The 19,017-nt window shown below is 54.4% G+C and overlaps 1 protein-coding gene across 1 annotated transcript in view; it reads right to left on the bottom strand.

Moving 5' to 3' along the window:
• Positions 1 to 9,164: 9,164 nt before the first annotated feature.
• The window catches only part of p2rx3b (purinergic receptor P2X, ligand-gated ion channel, 3b), a 34,779-nt gene continuing 24,926 nt past the window's right edge, over positions 9,165 to 19,017 (bottom strand). Inside the window, exons 8-12 of the mRNA XM_059642763.1 lie at positions 17,989 to 18,125; positions 16,321 to 16,414; positions 13,789 to 13,854; positions 12,869 to 12,946; positions 9,165 to 10,089 (exon numbers count right to left, since the gene is read on the bottom strand). Coding sequence (XP_059498746.1) covers positions 9,964 to 10,089; positions 12,869 to 12,946; positions 13,789 to 13,854; positions 16,321 to 16,414; positions 17,989 to 18,125 — 501 coding nt within the window. The 3' untranslated portion in view covers positions 9,165 to 9,963. The remainder of the gene's footprint in view (positions 10,090 to 12,868; positions 12,947 to 13,788; positions 13,855 to 16,320; positions 16,415 to 17,988; positions 18,126 to 19,017) is intronic.

The raw sequence follows: 19,017 nt of genomic DNA, 5'->3' as shown, positions 1-19,017 counted from the left end.
GTCTGGGAGGGTGACAGAGAGGGGGAAGGTGGAAGGTTACAGGAGGATAGAAACGGGTTGGTCAGATGGGCCGATCAGTGCCAGATGGAGTTTAACTGTGAGGAATAGGAGGTGATATACTTTGGAAGCAGGAACAAGACAAGGAAGAACTCAGTGAACGGCAGGACACTGGGAAGCTCAGAGGGGCAGAGGGATCTTGGGGTGTTAGCCCACAGATCCCTGAGGGTGGTAGAGCAGGTTAATGTGGGAGCTAGGGAGGAATATGGGACATCGCTGTGGTACAGACTGTAAGAGCAGGGAGGTGGTGTGGGAGCTGTACAGGGCTTTGGTGGGGCCCCAGCTGGAGCACAGTGTGCAGCTCTGGCCCCCACATTGTAGGAAGGCTGGGATTGTACAGGACGGGGCATAGAGGGAGATTCCCCAGGGCGCTGCCCTGGGGTGGAGTGTTTCAGTGACAGAGAGAGACTGGATGGGCTTGGGACATTTGGAGCAAAGAAGGTGAAGTGTGGGGGTGTGGGTGGGTGGGGGTATTTCCCGATAGTGGGGCGGTAAGGTTCTGAGGGCCATGGATAGGAAGCAGCTGTTCCCCTCGGTCAAAGGGTCAGTAATGAGTTTGGGTGGGGGTCATTTTAAAGTGAAAAGCAGGAGGACGGTGAGCGGGGATTTGAGGGCAATTAGAAATTTCACAACATTCAAAGCTCTGAGGCAAGTGCAGAGAGTTGGGACGAGTGTAGATTTACATAAACACAGCGGCTACAAGAGCAGGTTAAAGGCTGGGAATGCTGCAGCGAGTAACTCTCGTCCTGTCTCCCCCCGAAATCCTGTCCCACCATCTACAAGGCACAAGGCAGGAGGGTAATGGAATACTCCCCACTTGCCCCTGGATGGGGGCAGCCCCAACAACACTCAAGAAGCTCGACACCATCCAGGACAAAGCAGCCCCCGCTCGATTGGCACCACATCCACAAACATCCCACTCCCTCCCCCCACCGACGCTCAGTCACAGCAGTGTGTACCATCTACAAGATGCTCTGCAGAGATTCACCAAAAACCCTCGGGCAGCACCTTCCAAACCTACGACCCACTTCCATCCAGAAGGACAAGGGGCAGGAAATACAAGAGTTCAGACTCGGGATCAATAGAATACGGATGGTGAACAAACTCGGAACAACAGAATATTGAAGTAGGACAGACTAGGGAACGGTGTGATATATAGGGAGGGGACAGGCTGGGGAGCAGTGTGATATAGAGAGAGGGGGCAGGCTGGGGAACAGTGGGATATAGAAAGAGGGGACAGATTGGAGAAGAGTGGGATATAGAGAGAGGGGACAGACTGGGTGACCATGGGATATAGAGAGAGGGGACAGGCTGGGGAACAGTGGGCGATAGAGAGAGGGGACAGTCTAGGGGAAAATGTGATAGAGAGAGAGAGGGGACAGACTGGGGAACAGTGGGATATAGAGAAATGGGACAGACTGGGGAACAGTGGAATATAGACAGAGGGGACAGACTGGGGAACAGTGGGATACAGAGAGAGGGGACACATTGGGGAATAGTGGGATATCGAGAGAGGGGACAGACTGAGGAATAGTGCGATATATAGAGAGGGGACAGACTGAGGAACAGTGGGATATGGAGAGAGGGGACAGACTGAGGAACAGTAGGATATGGAGACAGGGGACAGATTGGGGAATTTTACAGAATATTAAATCGGGAATATCCTCATTGGTCTTGTAAATCTGACCTGGTTTTGATTTGCGATGTACCCTAAACGCAGTCGCATTAACTCTAAAGCATACAAGAAACCGAGAGCTCCAAGCAAATGTCTCCTCATGTCCTTATCCATGTGATGGTACTGTCAGGAGAGAGTTAGAGATTCGTAATCAACATCCCATCTCTCCCCGTGCAATTAATTCAGTTACATTTACACTTGCCGCCATCAAACTCTCCCAGGGACAGGGACAGCACGTGGTTAGATACAGAGTAAAGCTCCCTCTACACTGTCCTTCCCATCAAACACTCCCAGGGACAGGGACAGCACGGGGTTAGAGACAGAGTAAAACTCCATCTCCGCTGTCCTTCCCATCAAACCCTCCCCTGGGACAGGGACAGCACGGGGTTAGGTACAGATTAAAGCTCCTTCTCCACTGTCCCTCCCGTCAAAATAGGGCTAGGGTGGACAGTGAGAGACCTTTTCTGAGGATGATGACTTCAGCTTGTACGAGGGAGCATAGCTATAAATTGTGGGGTGATAGATTTCAGACAGATGTCAGAGGTAGGTTCTTTACTCAGAGAGTGGCAAGGGCGTCGAACACCCTGCCTGTCAATGCCGTTAACTCAGCCACATTCAGGGCATTTAAACAGTCCTTGGATAAGCATATGGATAATGATGGGATAGTGTAGGGGGACGGGCTTAGATTAGTTCACAGGTCGGCGCAACATCGAGGGCTGAAGGGCCTGTTCTGCGCTGTGTTGTTCCATGTTCTATGTTCAAACACTCCCAGGGTCAGGGACAGCAAGGGGTTAGATACAGGGTAAAGCTCTCTCTACACTGTCCCCCATCAAACACCCCCAGGACAGGGACAGCGCAAGATTAGATACAGAGTAAAGCTCCCTCTACACTGTCCCCCCCATCAAACACTCCCAGGGACAGGGAAAGCATGGGGTCAGATACAGAGTAAAACTCCCTCTACACTGCCCCCCCATCAAACACCCCCAGGGACAGGGAGAGCATGGGGTCAGATACAGAGTAAAGCTCCCTCTACACCGTCCCCCATCAAACCCTCCCAGGGACAGGGACAGCATGGGGTCAGCTACAGAGTTAAGCTCCCACTACACTGTCCCCCATCAAACACTCCCAGAGACAGGGACAGCATGGGGTCAGCTACAGAGCAAAGCTCCCTCTACACTGTTTCCCATCAAACACTCCCAGGGACAGGGACAGCATGGGGTCAGATACAGAGTAAAGCTCCCTCTACACTGTCCCCCATCAAACACTCCCAGGGACAGGGACAGCACGGGGTTAGATACAGATAAACCCTGCCTGCCTTCGGTATTTTGTAGACACACACCTGCTGATAGAAAAGCTTCATCTCTGTGCTGACCAAGTGAAATGAGTAACCGAGGTTTATGTACAGACACAGTGATAACACAACGTTACTGAGTGACATCTCTACAAAAGAAAGGAAAAGTGATTGGTATGGCTGGTGAAAACAATCCCATCAGTCACTGAACATACTGTTCTGTCCCATTGAGCACTCCCTGAGCTAATCTTCCACTCCATCAGTCTCTCATTCTCCTCTACCCAAGGGATGTGTCTCTAACCATCTCTCACACTCCTATGTTTGGGGACTTCTTTCTCACCCTCTCTTCCTGACCATGACCCCACTCTACATGATCGTCTGTCTTTGACCCCTGACCCTGAAATTCACCTCCTGACCCTGACCCTCTCCCCCTGAACCTGACCCTGTTCCCCTGACTCTGACACTCTCTCTCTGACATTGACCATCTGCCCCTGATCCTGAACTTTTGCCTCTGACCCTGACCCTCTCCCCCAACCCTGACCCTTTCCCCCTGACCCTGACCCTCTCCCCCGACCTTGACAATCTCCCTGATCCTGACCCTCTCTCCCTGACCCTAACCCTCTTCCTGGCCCTGACCCTCTCCCCCCTGCCCCTGACCCTTTCTCTCTGGCCCTGACCCTGTCCCCTGACTCTGACCCTCCTCCTGACCCTGACTCTCTCCCCCTGACCTTGACCCTCTCTCCCTGACCCTGATCCTTTCCCCCTGACACTGACCCTCTTCCCCGACCCTGACCTTCCTCCTGATACTGACCCTCTCCTCCTGAACCTGACCATCTCTCCTCATGACCCTGACCCTCTCTCGGACCCTGACCCTCTCTCTCAGACCCTGACCCTCTCCCCCAACCCTGACCCTCTCTCTTGGACCCTGGCCCTCTGCCCCTACCATGACCCTCTGCCCCTGGCCCTCACCCCCAACCTTCTCTCCCTGGCCCTGACCCTCTTCCCCTGACCCTGACACTCTCTCTCTGACCCGTGACTCTCTCCCCCTGACTCTTACCCTACCCCCAACCCCTCTCCCTCTGGCCCTGACCCTCTCCCCCTGACCTTGACCCACTCCGTCTGACCCTGACCCACTCCCCTTGACCCTGACCCTCTGCCCCGACCTTGGCCCTCTCCCCCTGACTCTTACCCTACCCCCCAACCCGTCTCCCTCTGACCCTGACCCTCTCCCCTGACCCTGATCCACGCTCTCTGACCCTGACCCTGACCCACTCCCCCTGATCCTGGCCCTCTCTCCCTCTGACCCTGACCCACTCCCTGTGACCCCTGACCCTCTGCCCCGACCTTGGCCCTCTCCCCCTGACTCTTACCCTACCCCCCAACCCGTCTCCCTCTGACCCTGACCCTCTCCCCTGACCCTGATCCACGCTCTCTGACCCTGACCCTGACCCACTCCCCCTGATCCTGGCCCTCTCTCCCTCTGACCCTGACCCACTCCCTGTGACCCCTGACCCTCTGTCTCTAATCCATGACCCTTCCCTCCGGTACCTGACCACCTGAGGTAGTCATTGGTGAACACTCCAGCCACAAGGTCACTCAAACTCCTCCTCATCTCCAGGCAGATACCCCTCACTCTCCATCGTGTTCCCACGGCAACCAGCACCAGCCAATCCTCTGGTGTCTCGGTTTCTCAGCAACCACTTGCCCAATCATGGTGCAGGCTTGGTCCTAGCAACCATTGCCAGGTTGTGAGGTCAAGATGGAAGGAGAAGGAGGGGGAGAGAGAGCGAGGGAATGAGGGGGAGAGTGAGTGAGGGAGGGAGTGGGGGGAGAGTGAGGGAGGGAGGCAGGGAGAGAGTGAGTGTGAGTGCGGGAGAGAGTGAGGTAGAGTGAGTGAGGGGGAGAGTAAGGGGAAGACCGGGAGAGATGGGAACAGCGAGTGAGGGGGAGAGAGTGAGGGAGGGGAGAGTGAGAGGGAGAGAGTGAGGGAGAGGAGCAGTGAGGGGGAGGGGGGAGATAGTGGGGGAGAGGAGCAGTATGGGAGGGGAGAGTGAGGAGGAGAGAGTGAAGGAAGGGAGCAGTGAGGGGGAGAGTGAGGAAGTGAGGGAATGAGGGGGAGAATGAAGAAAAGTCAGTGAGGGAGAGTGAGGGAGGGAGGGACGGAGAGTGAATGAGTGAGGAAGGGAGAGTGAGTGAGGGAGAGAGTGAGGGACAGTGAGTGAGTGAGGAAGGGAGAGTGAGTGAGTGAGGGAGAGAGTGAGGGAGAGTGAATGAGGGAGGGATGGAGAGTGAGTGAGGGAGGGGAGAGTGAGTGAGTGAAGGAATGAGGGACAGTGAGTGAGAGAGTGAGGGAGAGAGTGAGAGGGAGAGAGTGAGGGAGAGGAGCAGTGAGGGGGAGAGGGGGAGATAGTGGGGGAGAGGAGCAGTATGGGAGGGGAGAGTGAGGAGGAGAGAGTGAAGGAAGGGAGCTGTGAGGGGGAGAGTAAGGAAGTGAGGGAATGAGGGGGAGAGTGAAGAAAAGTCATTGAGGGAGAATGAGTGAGGGAGGGAGTGAGGGGGAGAGGGAGGGAGGGAGAGTGAGTGAGTGAGGAAGGGAGAGTGAGTGTGAGGGAGAGAGTGAGGGACAGTGAGTGAGGGAGTGAGTGAGGGAAAGAATGAGGGAGAGGGAGTGAGGGGGAGAGTGAGGGGGAGTGAGTGAGGAAGTGAGGGGGAGAGGGATGGGAACAGTGAGGGAGGGGAGAGTGAGTGAGTGAAGGAATGAGGGACAGTGAGTGAGTAAGGGAGAGAGTGAGGGAGAGGAAGTGAGAGATAGGAACAGTGAGGGAGAGTGAGTGAGAGATTCAGGGGGAGAGGGGGAGAGTGAGGCGGAGAGATTGAAGGACGGGAGCAATGAGGGAGGGGAGAGTGTGGGGAGCGAATGAGTGAGAGTGTGAGGGAGAGAGGGAGGATGGGGAACAATAAGGGGGAGTGAGAGTGAGGGAGGGGAACAGTGAGGGGTGAAGAGTGATGGAGGAGAGTGAGGGGGGAGGTGTGAGGGAAGGGAACAGTGAGGGGGAGAGATGGGGTGACAGGGGAGAAAGTGAGGTATAAAGAGAGAGGGAGGGAGACAGTGAAGGGGAGAGAGTGAGCGAGGAGAATGAAGAAGTGCAACAGTCAGTAGGAGAGAGTGAGTTAGGAGAGTGAGTGAGTGGAACAACAAGGGGAGAGAGTGTGTTGTGAGAGAGAGGAATGAGTGAGTGGGAAGGGGAGAGGGAGGGAGAGAGAATGAGATGGAGAGAGTGAGGGTTCGAGTGAGAGAGAAAGGGTGCAAGGGAGAGGGAGAGTGAGGGTAAGAGTGAGGGGAGAGTGTGTGGAGGAGTGAGAGAGCAGAGATTGAGGAGGAAGGGATGGGAGGGTGAGCTCGATGGGGAGAGTGAGAGGGGAGGGTGAGGGGGACAAATAAGGAGTCAGAAGGAGTGGGAGGCGCAGAGAGAGAAATGGAAATTGATATAAAGATTGATTGAAAGAATGTGTTGGGTGGAAGGGAGTGAGAGAAATGAGAGACAGAATGAGATTGACAGTGAGAGAGACAAAGGGCCAGAGAGAGAAACAGAGAGAGAGTGTAGGGAGAGAGAGATAGAGAGACAACGACAGAGAGACTGTGAAAAATGGAGAGTGAGAATGTCAAAAAGAAAGGGAGAGAGAGAGAGAGAGACTGTAAAAACAGTGAGAAAGGGACAGAGAGAAACAGAAAGAGGCAGAGAGAGAGAGGGAGAAGGAGAATGATTAATAGATCTTGTGAATGCTGCTGGTTGGTGACCACAAGAAGCCCACTTGCTGTCTGGGACAGCTCTCGGACAGTCCCATGTAACTCTGCCTGTCCCTCACTGCCTCACTGTTACAGCCACTGAGCACAGAGACACATACCAGCCTGACCTTTCTCAGCTCAGAGCAAAGACAACTCCCAATCTAGTGAGAGTGAAGATGCTGCCGAAATATTGAGAACGCGTTCTGCTCTCATTCCAGCCAGAATAATCATCATCCCATCAAGAGGATAGATTCACAGTTTCACATGCCCTAGCCTGGGACAGGGGGATTTCCAGGATTCTGACCCAGCGACACTGAATGAACAGGGAAATATTTCCAAGTCAGGATAGGGGTTGGCTTGGAGGGGAACTTGCAGGGTGTGGTGTTCCCATGTATCTGCTGCCCCTTGTCCTTCTGGATGGAAGTGGGTCGTGGGTTTGGAAGGTGCTGCCTGAGGGTCTTTGGTGAGTTTCTGCAGAGCATCTTGTAGATGGTACACACTGCTGTGACTGAGCGTCGGTGGGGAGGGGGAGTGGGATGTTTGTGGATGTGGTGCCAATCGAGCGGGGGCTGCTTTGTCCTGGATGGTGTCGAGCTTCTTGAGTGTTGTTGGAGCTGCCCCCATCCAGGGGCAAGTGGGGAGTATCCCATCACCCTCCTGCCTTGTGCCTTGCAGATGGTAGGACAGGCTTTGCGGGGGGGGGGGGGGAGAGACAGGACGGGAGTTACTCGCTGCAGGATTCCCAGCCTCTGACCTGCTGTTGTAGCCGCTGTGTTTATGCGGTGGGTCCAGCTGAGTTTCTGGTCAATGGTAACCCCCAGGATGTGGGTAGTGGGGGATCCAGTGATGGTAACACCATTGAATGTCAAGCGGTGGTGAGATTGTCTCTTACTGGAGATGGTGTGATTGAAGATATTCCAGTACCAGACTGAATCGCTGAAGCATTACCCTCACTGGTGCGGAGATGGTGACAGGACCCTTTCTTTATTCACCTGAGTCTGCAATGGATTGTACACGGTTCATTTTAAAATAGTCCTGCTCTCTGGGACATGCATTTTCCCAGACCAAATGAATTTCTGTTTGAAAGGGGATGAACTTCAGCAGGCTTTATTGAGTGAACAAAAGAGGTGATTTATTTGTGAGGAAATGCAGGCAAGGGTGATAAAACATTTCTGCACAGAACTGAAATGACAGAGATGAGATGAAAGACAGATCATACTGGGCTTAGTGCGAAGCATTCAGAGTGACACTTGGCTCCTGTTCATTTACACAAAACATTGATGTTACTGAGTGAACAAACAATTTCAAAATTCCTGGCTTTATCGGTGAGCTGACATTCCATTATCCTGCTCCCTTTTCCAGCTGACTGGCTTCCAGTGCTTGGAGTGAGAGTTTCTGTTTGTTTTGACCTGCAGAGCGGGGGTGCTTCATCAAGCTGTGACCTTCACAGGTCCCCCGCTTATCCTGACAGACCACTGGAACATGTGGACCAACAATATGTAAAGACCCTATTGTATACATGGCCTGAACGGAACAACACTAAGCTGTGTTTTGGCACAAGTCAAGAACGACGTGGCTCAGAAATTACATCTCAGTGGTTCAAAGTCTGCTGCAAGAAAACTCACATGGTACACACGTCCTTATGGGAAGAGTGTTCCTTCACAGACATGCTCTCATCTCACACACACACGCACGCACGCACACACACACACACACACACACACACACACACGCACACACACACATTCACACTTACACACACACACTCACACTTACACACACACAGTCACACTTACACCCACACAGTCACTCACATACACACTTACAACCCCCCACACACACGCACACACACACATTCACACTTACACACACACCCACACACACATTCACACTTACACACACACACACACACTCACACTTACACACACACTCACATACACACTTACAACCCCCCACCCCACACACACAGATTCACACTTACACACATACATTCACACTTACACCCACACACTCACACTTACACCCACACACTCACTCACATACACACTTACAACCCCGCCACACACACACACATTCACACTTACACACACACATTCACACTTACACCCACACACTCACACTTACACCCACACACTCACTCACATACACACTTACAACCCCCCACCCCACACACACACACATTCACACTTACACACACACACATTCACACTTACACCCACACATTCACACTTACACCCACACAGTCACACTTACACCCACACACTCACTCACATACACACTTACAACCCCCCCTCCACACACACACACACACACACGGACATTCCTGACAGTGAGACTGGTTGAAATCGCAGGCATTTGTCAATGTGTTTTTATTTCGTTTTGAACGACAGTACACGGTAACATTTAGAGGAAAGGTTGCTCAGTGCAAGCATGCAGGTATGGGTCACACCACGTGTCCGTTACAGGAGTGTGTTTGTGTTCAACCTCCTGCCGGTTTGAGTCAGGACACTGGGTACTGTCAGGGTCAGTGCCTGAACATTTGGTCTCAGTATCACCAGGCACAGTGCAGAAGGACCTCAGGAGAAACCTGGAGGGGAGAGGGCTGAACCTTTTGGGTGTTTCCTATGTCACCTCATGCGCCAAAAGCTTGAGAGGGCAGAGTGGCGTCCGCTGTGCTAGCACACACAGAGTTTGTTGGATGAGTTCAGCTGAGGTAGAATGTGTGCTTTGAGAAAGGGACAACATACCCTGAGCAGAGTCAATCCCAGAGAAATGTGTATGGCAGCCTTGTGTGCAGAGAGCAGGACAGGAATCCAGAATCCTGGAATGTCTGGGAATGGAGTATGAACCCCAAAGTGATTAACAGGGAAATCTGACATCCATAGAGATATCAAACAGTGTCCTGATACCCCTGCCGAATGGGATTCAAACTCCTCTATTCACTGATGTCCTGGAGAAAGGAAAGTCTGCCTCCTGGACCCAGTCTGCCTACACGTCACTCCAGACACACAGTAACCTGGAAAATGATGAATGCTCAGCGAAAGGAATTCTGAGCCCTGGCCATGTAGAGATGCGAGGGGGAGGGCAGTGCAGGGGTCAATGGGGAAGTGGTGGGACAGCATAAGGGACGGGGGGTGTTATATCGGCAAGTGGCTACTTGCAGGGGCTATTCGAGGGATTGGTGGATAGATCAGGACTGAGTGACAGGGTTTGCTTGCTCCTGTATAAGTCAATGCTGGAGAGAGTAGATTTCGACTGTTTATCGTAATCCATGCCCACCTACAGAGAGAGAGAGAGAGAGAGAGAGGCAAAGAAAGTGAAACAGAGAGAGAGAGATACACAGATGGTGAGAGCACAATGCACTGACCCTCTGACAGTGCCCACTCCCTCAGCGCTGACCCTCCAACAGTGCCCACTCCCTCAGCGCTGACCCTCTGACAGTGCCCACTCCCTCAGCGCTGACCCTCTGACAGTGCCCACTCCCTCAGCGCTGACCCTCCGACAGTGCCCACTCCCTCAGCGCTGACCCTCTGACAGTGCCCACTCCCTCAGCGCTGACCCTCCGACAGTGCCCACTCCCTCAGCGCTGACCCTCTGACAGTGCCCACTCCCTCAGCGCTGACCCTCCGACAGTGCCCCCTCCCTCAGCGCTGACCCTCTGACAGTGCCCGCTCCCTCAGCGCTGAACCTCCGACAGTGCCCCCTCCCTCAGTGCTGACCCTCCGACAGAGCCTGCTCTCTCAGCGCTGACCCTCTGACAGTGCCCACTCCCTCAGCGCTGACCCTCTGACAGTGCCCGCTCCCTCAGCGCTGACCCTCCGACAGTGCCCCCTCCCTCAGCGCTGACCCTCTGACAGTGCCTGCTCTCTCAGCGCTGACCCTCTGACAGTGCCCACTCTCTCAGCACTGACCCTCCGACAGTGCCCGCTCTCTCAGCACTGACCCTCCGACAGTGCCCCCTCCCTCTGCGCTGACCCTCAGACAGTGCCCCCTCCCTCAGCACTGACCCTCCGACAGTGCCCACTCCCTCAGCGCTGACCCTCTGACAGTGCCCGCTCCCTCAGCGCTGACCCTTCGACAGTGCCCCCTCCCTCAGCGCTGACCCTCTGGCAGTGCCCACTCCCTCAGCGCTGACCCTCCGACAGTGCCCGCTCCCTCAGCGCTGACCCTCTGACAGTGCCTGGTCCCTCAGCGCTGACCCTCCGACAGTGCCCCCTCCCTCAGCGCTGACCCTCTGACAGTGCCCGGTCCCTCAGCACTGTCCCTCTGACAGTGCCTGCTCCCTCAGCGCTGATCCTCTGACAGTGCCTGGTCCCTCAGCACTGACCCTCCGACAGTGCCCCCTCCCTCAGCACTGACCCTCTGACAGTGCCCGCTCCCTCAGCGCTGACCCTCTGACAGTGCCCGCTCCCTCAGCGCTGACCCTTCGACAGTGCCCCCTCCCTCAGCGCTGACCCTCTGGCAGTGCCCACTCCCTCAGCGCTGACCCTCCGACAGTGCCCGCTCCCTCAGCGCTGACCCTCTGACAGTGCCTGCTCCCTCAGTGCTGACCCTCCGACAGAGCCCCCTCCCTCAGCGCTGACCCTCCGACAGTGCCCGCTCCCTCAGCGCTGACCCTCTGACAGTGCCTGCTCCCTCAGTGCTGACCCTCCGACAGTGCCCCCTCCCTCAGCGCTGACCCTCTGACAGTGCCCGGTCCCTCAGCACTGTCCCTCTGACAGTGCCTGCTCCCTCAGCGCTGACCCTCTGACAGTGCCTGGTCCCTCAGCACTGACCCACCGACAGTGCCCCCTCCCTCAGCACTGACCCTCTGACAGTGCCCGCACCCTCAGCGCTGACCCTCCGACAGTGCCTGCTCTCTCAGCGCTGACCCTCTGACAGTGCCCGCTCCCTCAGCGCTGACCCTCCGACAGTGCCCCCTCCCTCAGCACTGACCCTCTGACAGTGCCCGCTCCCTCAGCGCTGAACCTCCGACAGTGCCCCCTCCCTCAGCGCTGACCCTCCGACAGAGCCTGCTCTCTCAGCGCTGACCCTCTGACAGTGCCCACTCCCTCAGCGCTGACCCTCTGACAGTGCCCGCTCCCTCAGCGCTGACCCTCCGACAGTGCCCCCTCCCTCAGCGCTGACCCTCTGACAGTGCCTGCTCTCTCAGCGCTGACCCTCTGACAGTGCCCACTCTCTCAGCACTGACCCTCCGACAGTGCCCGCTCTCTCAGCACTGACCCTCCGACAGTGCCCCCTCCCTCTGCGCTGACCCTCAGACAGTGCCCCCTCCCTCAGCACTGACCCTCCGACAGTGCCCGCTCCCTCAGCGCTGACCCTCTGACAGTGCCCGCTCCCTCAGCGCTGACCCTTCGACAGTGCCCCCTCCCTCAGCGCTGACCCTCTGGCAGTGCCCACTCCCTCAGCGCTGACCCTCCGACAGTGCCCGCTCTCTCAGCACTGACCCTCTGACAGTGCCCCCTCCCTCAGCACTGACCCTCCGACAGTGCCCCCTCCCTCAGCACTGACCCTCCGACAGTGCCCGCTCCCTCAGCGCTGACCCTCTGACAGTGCCCGCTCCCTCAGCGCTGACCCTCCGACAGTGCCCCCTCCCTCAGCGCTGACCCTCTGACAGTGCCTGCTCCCTCAGCGCTGACCCTCCGACAGTGCCCCCTCCCTCAGCGCTGACCCTCTGACAGTGCCCGGTCCCTCAGCACTGTCCCTCTGACAGTGCCTGCTCCCTCAGCACTCACCCTCTGACAGTGCCCGGTCCCTCAGCACTGACCCTCCGACAGTGCCCCCTCCCTCAGTACTGACCCTCCGACAGTGCCCGCTCCCTCACACTGACCCTCTGACAGTGCCCGGTCCCTCAGCACTGACCCTCTGACAGTGCCCGCTCCCTCAGCACTGACCCTCTGACAGTGCCCCCTCCCTCAGCGCTGACCCTCCGACAGAGCCTGCTCCCTCAGCACTGACCCTCTGACAGTGCCCGGTCCCTCAGCACTGACCCTCTGACAGTGCCCCCTCCCTCAGCACTGACCCTCTGACAGTGCCTGCTCTCTCAGCGTTGACTGACCTCTTCAAATTTCTTGGCCTTGTACTTGTCTGCTCCTTTGATGAAGTTGAGTAGAATGAGATCGCACACGACAGCGCCCTACAATAGGCAGCACATTGTCAGCATTCATCACCATCAAACTGAGCAAACATTTACACAGAAAGCTGACAGGAAATAAAAGCAATACAATTTAATGAATTCAGAATCTTTATCTACTCTGTCCCCCGTCAAACACTCCCAGGAGAGGGACGGCACGGGGTTAGATACAGAGTAAAGCTCCCTGTACACTGTCCCCCATCAAGCCCTCCTCAGTCAGGGAGAGATGGGAGATTTACTGAGCGGTTTGGGAGGGGAACATGCTCTCGGAATGACAGTCAGTTTGGATTTGAGACAACACGGCGAGCCTGTTCCTGGAGTGAGCCTTGAGGTGGCAGGAGGGTGTGTCCCTGTTGAGGGGAGCAATGATGAGGCCAACTTCCACAAGGGAGCCTCCAAACTCTCCAGCTTCTTCCTCAACCAAAGATTCCCCAGTTTTGTGGTCAACAGGGCCCTCTCCTGGGGCCGACCCATCTCCTGGAATTCTGCCCTCACTCCCGGCTTCCCTCCCACAGCAGCAATGGTGTTCCCCGTTGTCCTCACAAACCATCCCACCAGCATCCACATCCAGATGATGCCAATACACCACCTCCAGTGAGATGTCACCTCCAGGTACGCATTACCCTTCCCTCCCTTATCAGTCCTCCTCTTGGGAATCTTTGTTCGGGGACACCCTGGGTCTACTCCTGTGATGTGGGCACTGCCCAAGGGACAGGGTGAATGGCAGAGGGTGAGAGATGGAGGTTGAGGGGAGGAGGGTGAGAGGCGGAGGGTGAGGGGTAGAGTGTGAGGAGTGGAGGGTGAGGGGCAGAGGGTGAGGGGTGAAGGATGACACTGAGACTCACCAGGCCGATGGAGGTGAATGCAGCCACCATGTTGATCACCGTTGGGATGACATCAAATTTCGCAGCCTGCAAAAACACACAGTTTGTGGTTTTATGGTTGAAGGCAGAGGGTGGTGTTGTAGGGGGTGGGGGAGGGTTGTATTTCAGACTGCAGGTCTGTGACCAGCGGTGTGCCACAAGGATCAGTCCTGGGTCCACTGCTTCTGTCATTTATATAAATGATTTGGATGTGAATACAGTTAGTAAGTTTGCAGATGACACCAAAATTGGACGTTGTAGCGGACAGCAACAACTGTTACCTCAGAGTACAACTGGATCTGGAACAGAAGGGCTGACGAATGGCAGATGGAGTTTAATTTAGAAAAATGTGAATTGCTGCATTTTGGAAAGGCAAATCAGGGCAGGAGTTCTCCACTTAACGGTAAGGTCCTGGAGAGTGTTGCTGAACAAAGAAACTTTGGAACGCAGGCTCATAGTTCCTTGAAAGTGGAGTCACAGGTAGACAGGACAACGAAGACGGTGTTTGGGGCACTCGCCTTTATTGGTCAGTGCATTGAGCATAGGGAGTTGGGAAGATCATTTCGCGGCTGGACAGGACATTGGTTAGGGCAACCTTTGAAATACTGGGTTCCATCCTGGTCTCCCTGCTGTAGGAAGGATGGTGTGAAACTTGAAAGGGTTCAGAAAAGATTTACAGGGATGTTACTGGGGGTTGGAGGGTTTGAGCTACAGGGAGAGGCTGAATAGACTGGGGCTATTTTCCCTGGAGCGTTGGGGCTGAGGGGTGAACTTATAGAGTTTATAAAATCATGAGGGGCATGGAGAAGGTGAATAGACAAGGTCTTTTCCCCAGGGTAGGGGAGTCCAAAACTAGAGGGGCATAGGTTTATGGTGAGAGGAGAAAAGATTAAAAGGGTCCTAAAGGGCAACATTTTCACACAGAGGGTGGTGCGTGTATGGAATGAGCTGCCAGAGGAAGTGGTGGGGGCTGGTACAGTTACAGCATTTAAAAGGCACCTGGATAGGAAGGATTTAGAGGGATATGGGCCAAATGGGGGCAAATGGGACTAGATTAATTTAGGATATCTGGTCAGCGTTGAAGATGGGATCGAAGGGTCTGCTTCGTACAACTCAATGACTGTATTTCAACTTGGAGAGAGAGGGAGGGATAGAGAGAGAGAGAAGACATTCAGCATGTTCTTTAAGCCAGTCCCACAAATGATGGTCTCCGATGGGGAGGTTAGGGATGTATAGTGATGGTCTTCGGTGGGGCGGTGAGGGATGTACAGTAACGGTCTCCGATGGGGGGGGGCGTGGTTAGGGATGTGTAGTAATGGTCTGCAATGGCGGGGGGTTAGGGATGTATAGCAAAGGTCTGTGATGGGGGGGGTTTAGGGATGTATGGTAATGGCCTGTGATGGGGGGGTTAGGAATGTGTAGTAATGGTCTGTGATGGGGGGGTTAGGGATGTGTAGTAATGGTCTGTGATGGGGGGGTTAGGGATGTGTAATAATGGTCTGTGATGGGGGGGTTAGGGATGTGTAGTAATGGTCTGTGATGGGGGGGTTAGGGATGTGTAATAATGGTCTGTGATGGGGGGGTTAGGGATGTGTAGTAATGGTCTGTGATGTGGGGGTTAGGGATGTGTAGTAATTGTCTGTGATGGGGGGGTTAGGGATGTATAATAATGGTCTGTGATGGGGGGGTTTAGGGATGTGTAGTAATTGTCTGTGATGGGAGGGTTAGGGATGTATAATAATGGTCTGTGATGGGGGGGTTAGGGACGTATAGTAATGGTCTGTGATGGGGGGGTTAGGGATGTATAATAATGGTCTGTGATGGGGGGGTTTAGGGACGTATAGTAATGGTCTGTGATGGGAGGGTTAGGGATGTATAATAATGGTCTGTGATGGGGGGGTTAGGGATGTGTAGTAATGGTCTGTGATGAGGCGGTTTAGGGATGTATTGTGATGGTCTTTGATGTGGGGGGGTTAGGAATGTATAGTAATGGTCTCCGGTGAGGGGGGTTAGGGATGTGTAGTAATGGTCTGTGATGGGGGGTTAGGGATGTGTAGTAATGGTCTGTGATGGGGGGTTAGGGATGTGTAGTAATGGTCTGTGATGGGGGGGTTAGGGATGTGTAGTAATGGTCTGTGATGGGGGGTTAGGGATGTGTAGTAATGGTCTGTGATGGGGGGTTAGGGATGTGTAGTAATGGTCTGTGATGTGGGGGTTAGGAATGTGTAGTAATGGTCTGTGATGGGGGGTTAGGGATGTGTAGTAATGGTCTGTGATGTGGGGGTTAGGGATGTGTAATAATGGTCTGTGATGGGGGGTTAGGGATGTGTAGTAATGGTCTGTGATGTGGGGGTGTTGGGGATGTGCAGTAATAGTCTGTGATGGGGGGGTTAGGGATGTGTAGCGATGGTCTCTGATGGGGTGGGGGGTTAGGGATGTGTAGTAATGGTCTGTGATGTGGGGGCGTTAGGGATGTACAGTAATAGTCTGTGATGTGGGAAATGCTCGCATTACCTGCCCATTCACCATGATGTCAATGCGAATGCCATACGCCTTCAGTAATGTCCGATACTCTGTCCCATTGGGGTGTCGGTAGAAGCGGGCGTGTCTGAGGGAAGATAAAGACGGTTGGATGAGTTGGAGTGAACCACAGTGTTATGCCCACACACTCCGTCCTGGAAGCTGTGCTACGATTACAGGGAGATCATGGTCAAAGCTTCCCCCAATCAGCGAGGACCATGTTCCCGAAAGGAGGAGTTTTGTAATGAGTTCCTGAACTGTGGGACTTCCCAAAACCTGTCAGAATCAGTGAGGCCTACAGCCCTTTGGCCCGTCAAGTGAGTGCCTGTCAGAAACAGTGACCTCACCATTCTCACTCCATCCCTATCACACGGCCCACAGCCCTGTCTGCCTTGGCATCACGAGGGCACATCAAAATCTTTCTTCAATGTGACGAGGGTTCCTACCAGCCTCCCCAGGTCCCCACCACCCTCTGGGTGAGAAATATTTCCTCACATCCCCTCTAACCCTCCTGCCCCATTCCCTGGTCATTTTTCTCTCAATCAAAAAGTTGCACATTTCAATCATGTTTCCCCTCTCAATCTCCTCCGCCCCAAGGAAAGCAATCCCACTCTGTCCAATCACTGAAACTCTCCATCCCCAGGGTGAAATCCTGGTGAATCCCCCTCTGCTCCCTCTCCCGGTGCTATCACATCCCTCCGAGAAACGGATTCCAGAACCGCACACACTACTCCAGCTGGGCCCTAACCAATAGTTTCAGACTCACTTCCCTGCTTTTACACTCTACACCTCAGCTAATAGAAGTCAGCATCCCATCTGCCTTCTTAGCCCATTTACCCAGCTGTCCTGGTACCTTAGGGGACCAATGTACAAGCGCACCAGTGTCCCTCTGATCCTCTGTACTTCCCAGGATCCTACATCCATCCTGTTTTTCCTTGCCTCATTTGTCCTGGCCAATGCATCACCTCACATTTACCCAGAATGAAATCCTTTGGCCACTGACCAGCCCATCTATATTCTCCTGTACTCTCCTCACTATTTACCACTCAATCATTTTTTTTTAAATTTTGTCTGTGAACCTCCTGTCCCACCATCTACAAGGCACAAGGCAGGAGGGTGATGGAATACTCCCACTTGCCCCTGGATGGGGGCAGCCCCAACAACACTCAAGAAGCTCGACACCATCCAGGACAAAGCAGCCCCCGCTTGATTGGCACCACATCCACAAACATCCCACTCCCTCCCCCCACCGACACTCAGTCACAGCAATGTGTACCATCTACAAGATGCTCTGCAGAGATTCACCAAAGACCCTCAGGCAGCACCTTCCAAAACCACGACCCACTTCCATCCAGAAGGACAAGGGGCAGCAGGTACATGGGAATGCCACCCCCTGCAAGTTCCCCTCTGAGCCACTCCCCATCCTGACTCAGAAATATATCCCCGTTCCTTCAGTGTCGCTGTCAGAATCCCTGGAAATCCCTCCTAAGGGACATTGTGGGTCACCCCACAGCACATGGACTGCAGTGGTTCAAGAAAGCAGCTCACCCGCACCTTCTCAAGGGGGTATTTGGCAATGGCAAAGTTTTGGGGATGGGCGGACTATGTGCCTATCTATTGGATGAAGCAGGCTGGTTGCCTGTGTGCAGTCTGTGTACTAACCTGAAGTTATATCCCTGGGAAACGGTGTTGGTCTGTGAGACCCGATCCAAACGCAGGAAGCTGTAACTTGGAACACACCTCTCGGCTGCCAGATCGAGGTTACATTTCCACTCAATCCTGATTCCGATGACCCCTCCCTGGAGAGAACAGAGTAGACACTCATACATACACACCTTTACTGAGCTGCTGGGGCTGCGTCCGCAAGGGCGAGAGAAAGAGGGTAACCAGCATGCTCACAATGGGCCGAAGAGTCTCTGATACTATTGACCAGCTCCGGGAATGAGGGGAGAGAATGGGTGACAAGCACACTCACAATGGGCCAGAGGCAGTCTGTCAGGGCTGTGTGAAGTTCTCTGAATGGGGAGGGCTACAGAGTGCCTCACTGACACCTCACAAGTTATGAAGGCTCTCTGACAGGGTCAATATTGAGGGGCTGTCTAACACCCCCACAGAGAATCAGGCACCCTACCCCACCCCAACCTCAGATGCAGTGAGGGGAGAGGGACAAGGAGGCAGTGAGTTGCAGGAGGGTCTTAGCTCTTTGGAATCCAGGGTAGAGCCCCAGAAGGGCAGGGAGAGGGGGAAGATGAGGGTCAGATCAGAGATTTACGTCGAACATAGAATCCCTATAGTGTGGAAACAGGCCCAACAAGTCCACACCGACCCTCAGAGCAACCCATCTAGACCCATCCACCAAATCTATACATCCCTGAACACTATGGGGCAATTTCGCATGGCCAATCCACCCTAACCTGCACATCTTTGGACTTTGGAGTGGGAGAAAACTGGAGCACCCAGAGGACACCCACGCAGACACAGGGAGAATGTGCAAACTCCATGCAGTCAGTCACCTGAGGGTGGGATTGAACCCAGGTTCCTGGTGCCATGAGACAGCAATGCTAATCACTGTGCCACCGAGACACCCCCATAAACCTACAATCATCAGGGCTTATCCAGGAATTGAACCCAGGACCTCTCATACATTCACAATCTACAAACCCCAAAGTGAGAATCATACCCCTGGACCAA

The sequence above is a fragment of the Stegostoma tigrinum genome, chromosome 46 (genome assembly GCF_030684315.1).
Source record: "Stegostoma tigrinum isolate sSteTig4 chromosome 46, sSteTig4.hap1, whole genome shotgun sequence".
NCBI lineage: Eukaryota > Metazoa > Chordata > Chondrichthyes > Orectolobiformes > Stegostomatidae > Stegostoma > Stegostoma tigrinum.
This window is presented reverse-complemented; position numbering and strand designations above follow the sequence as displayed.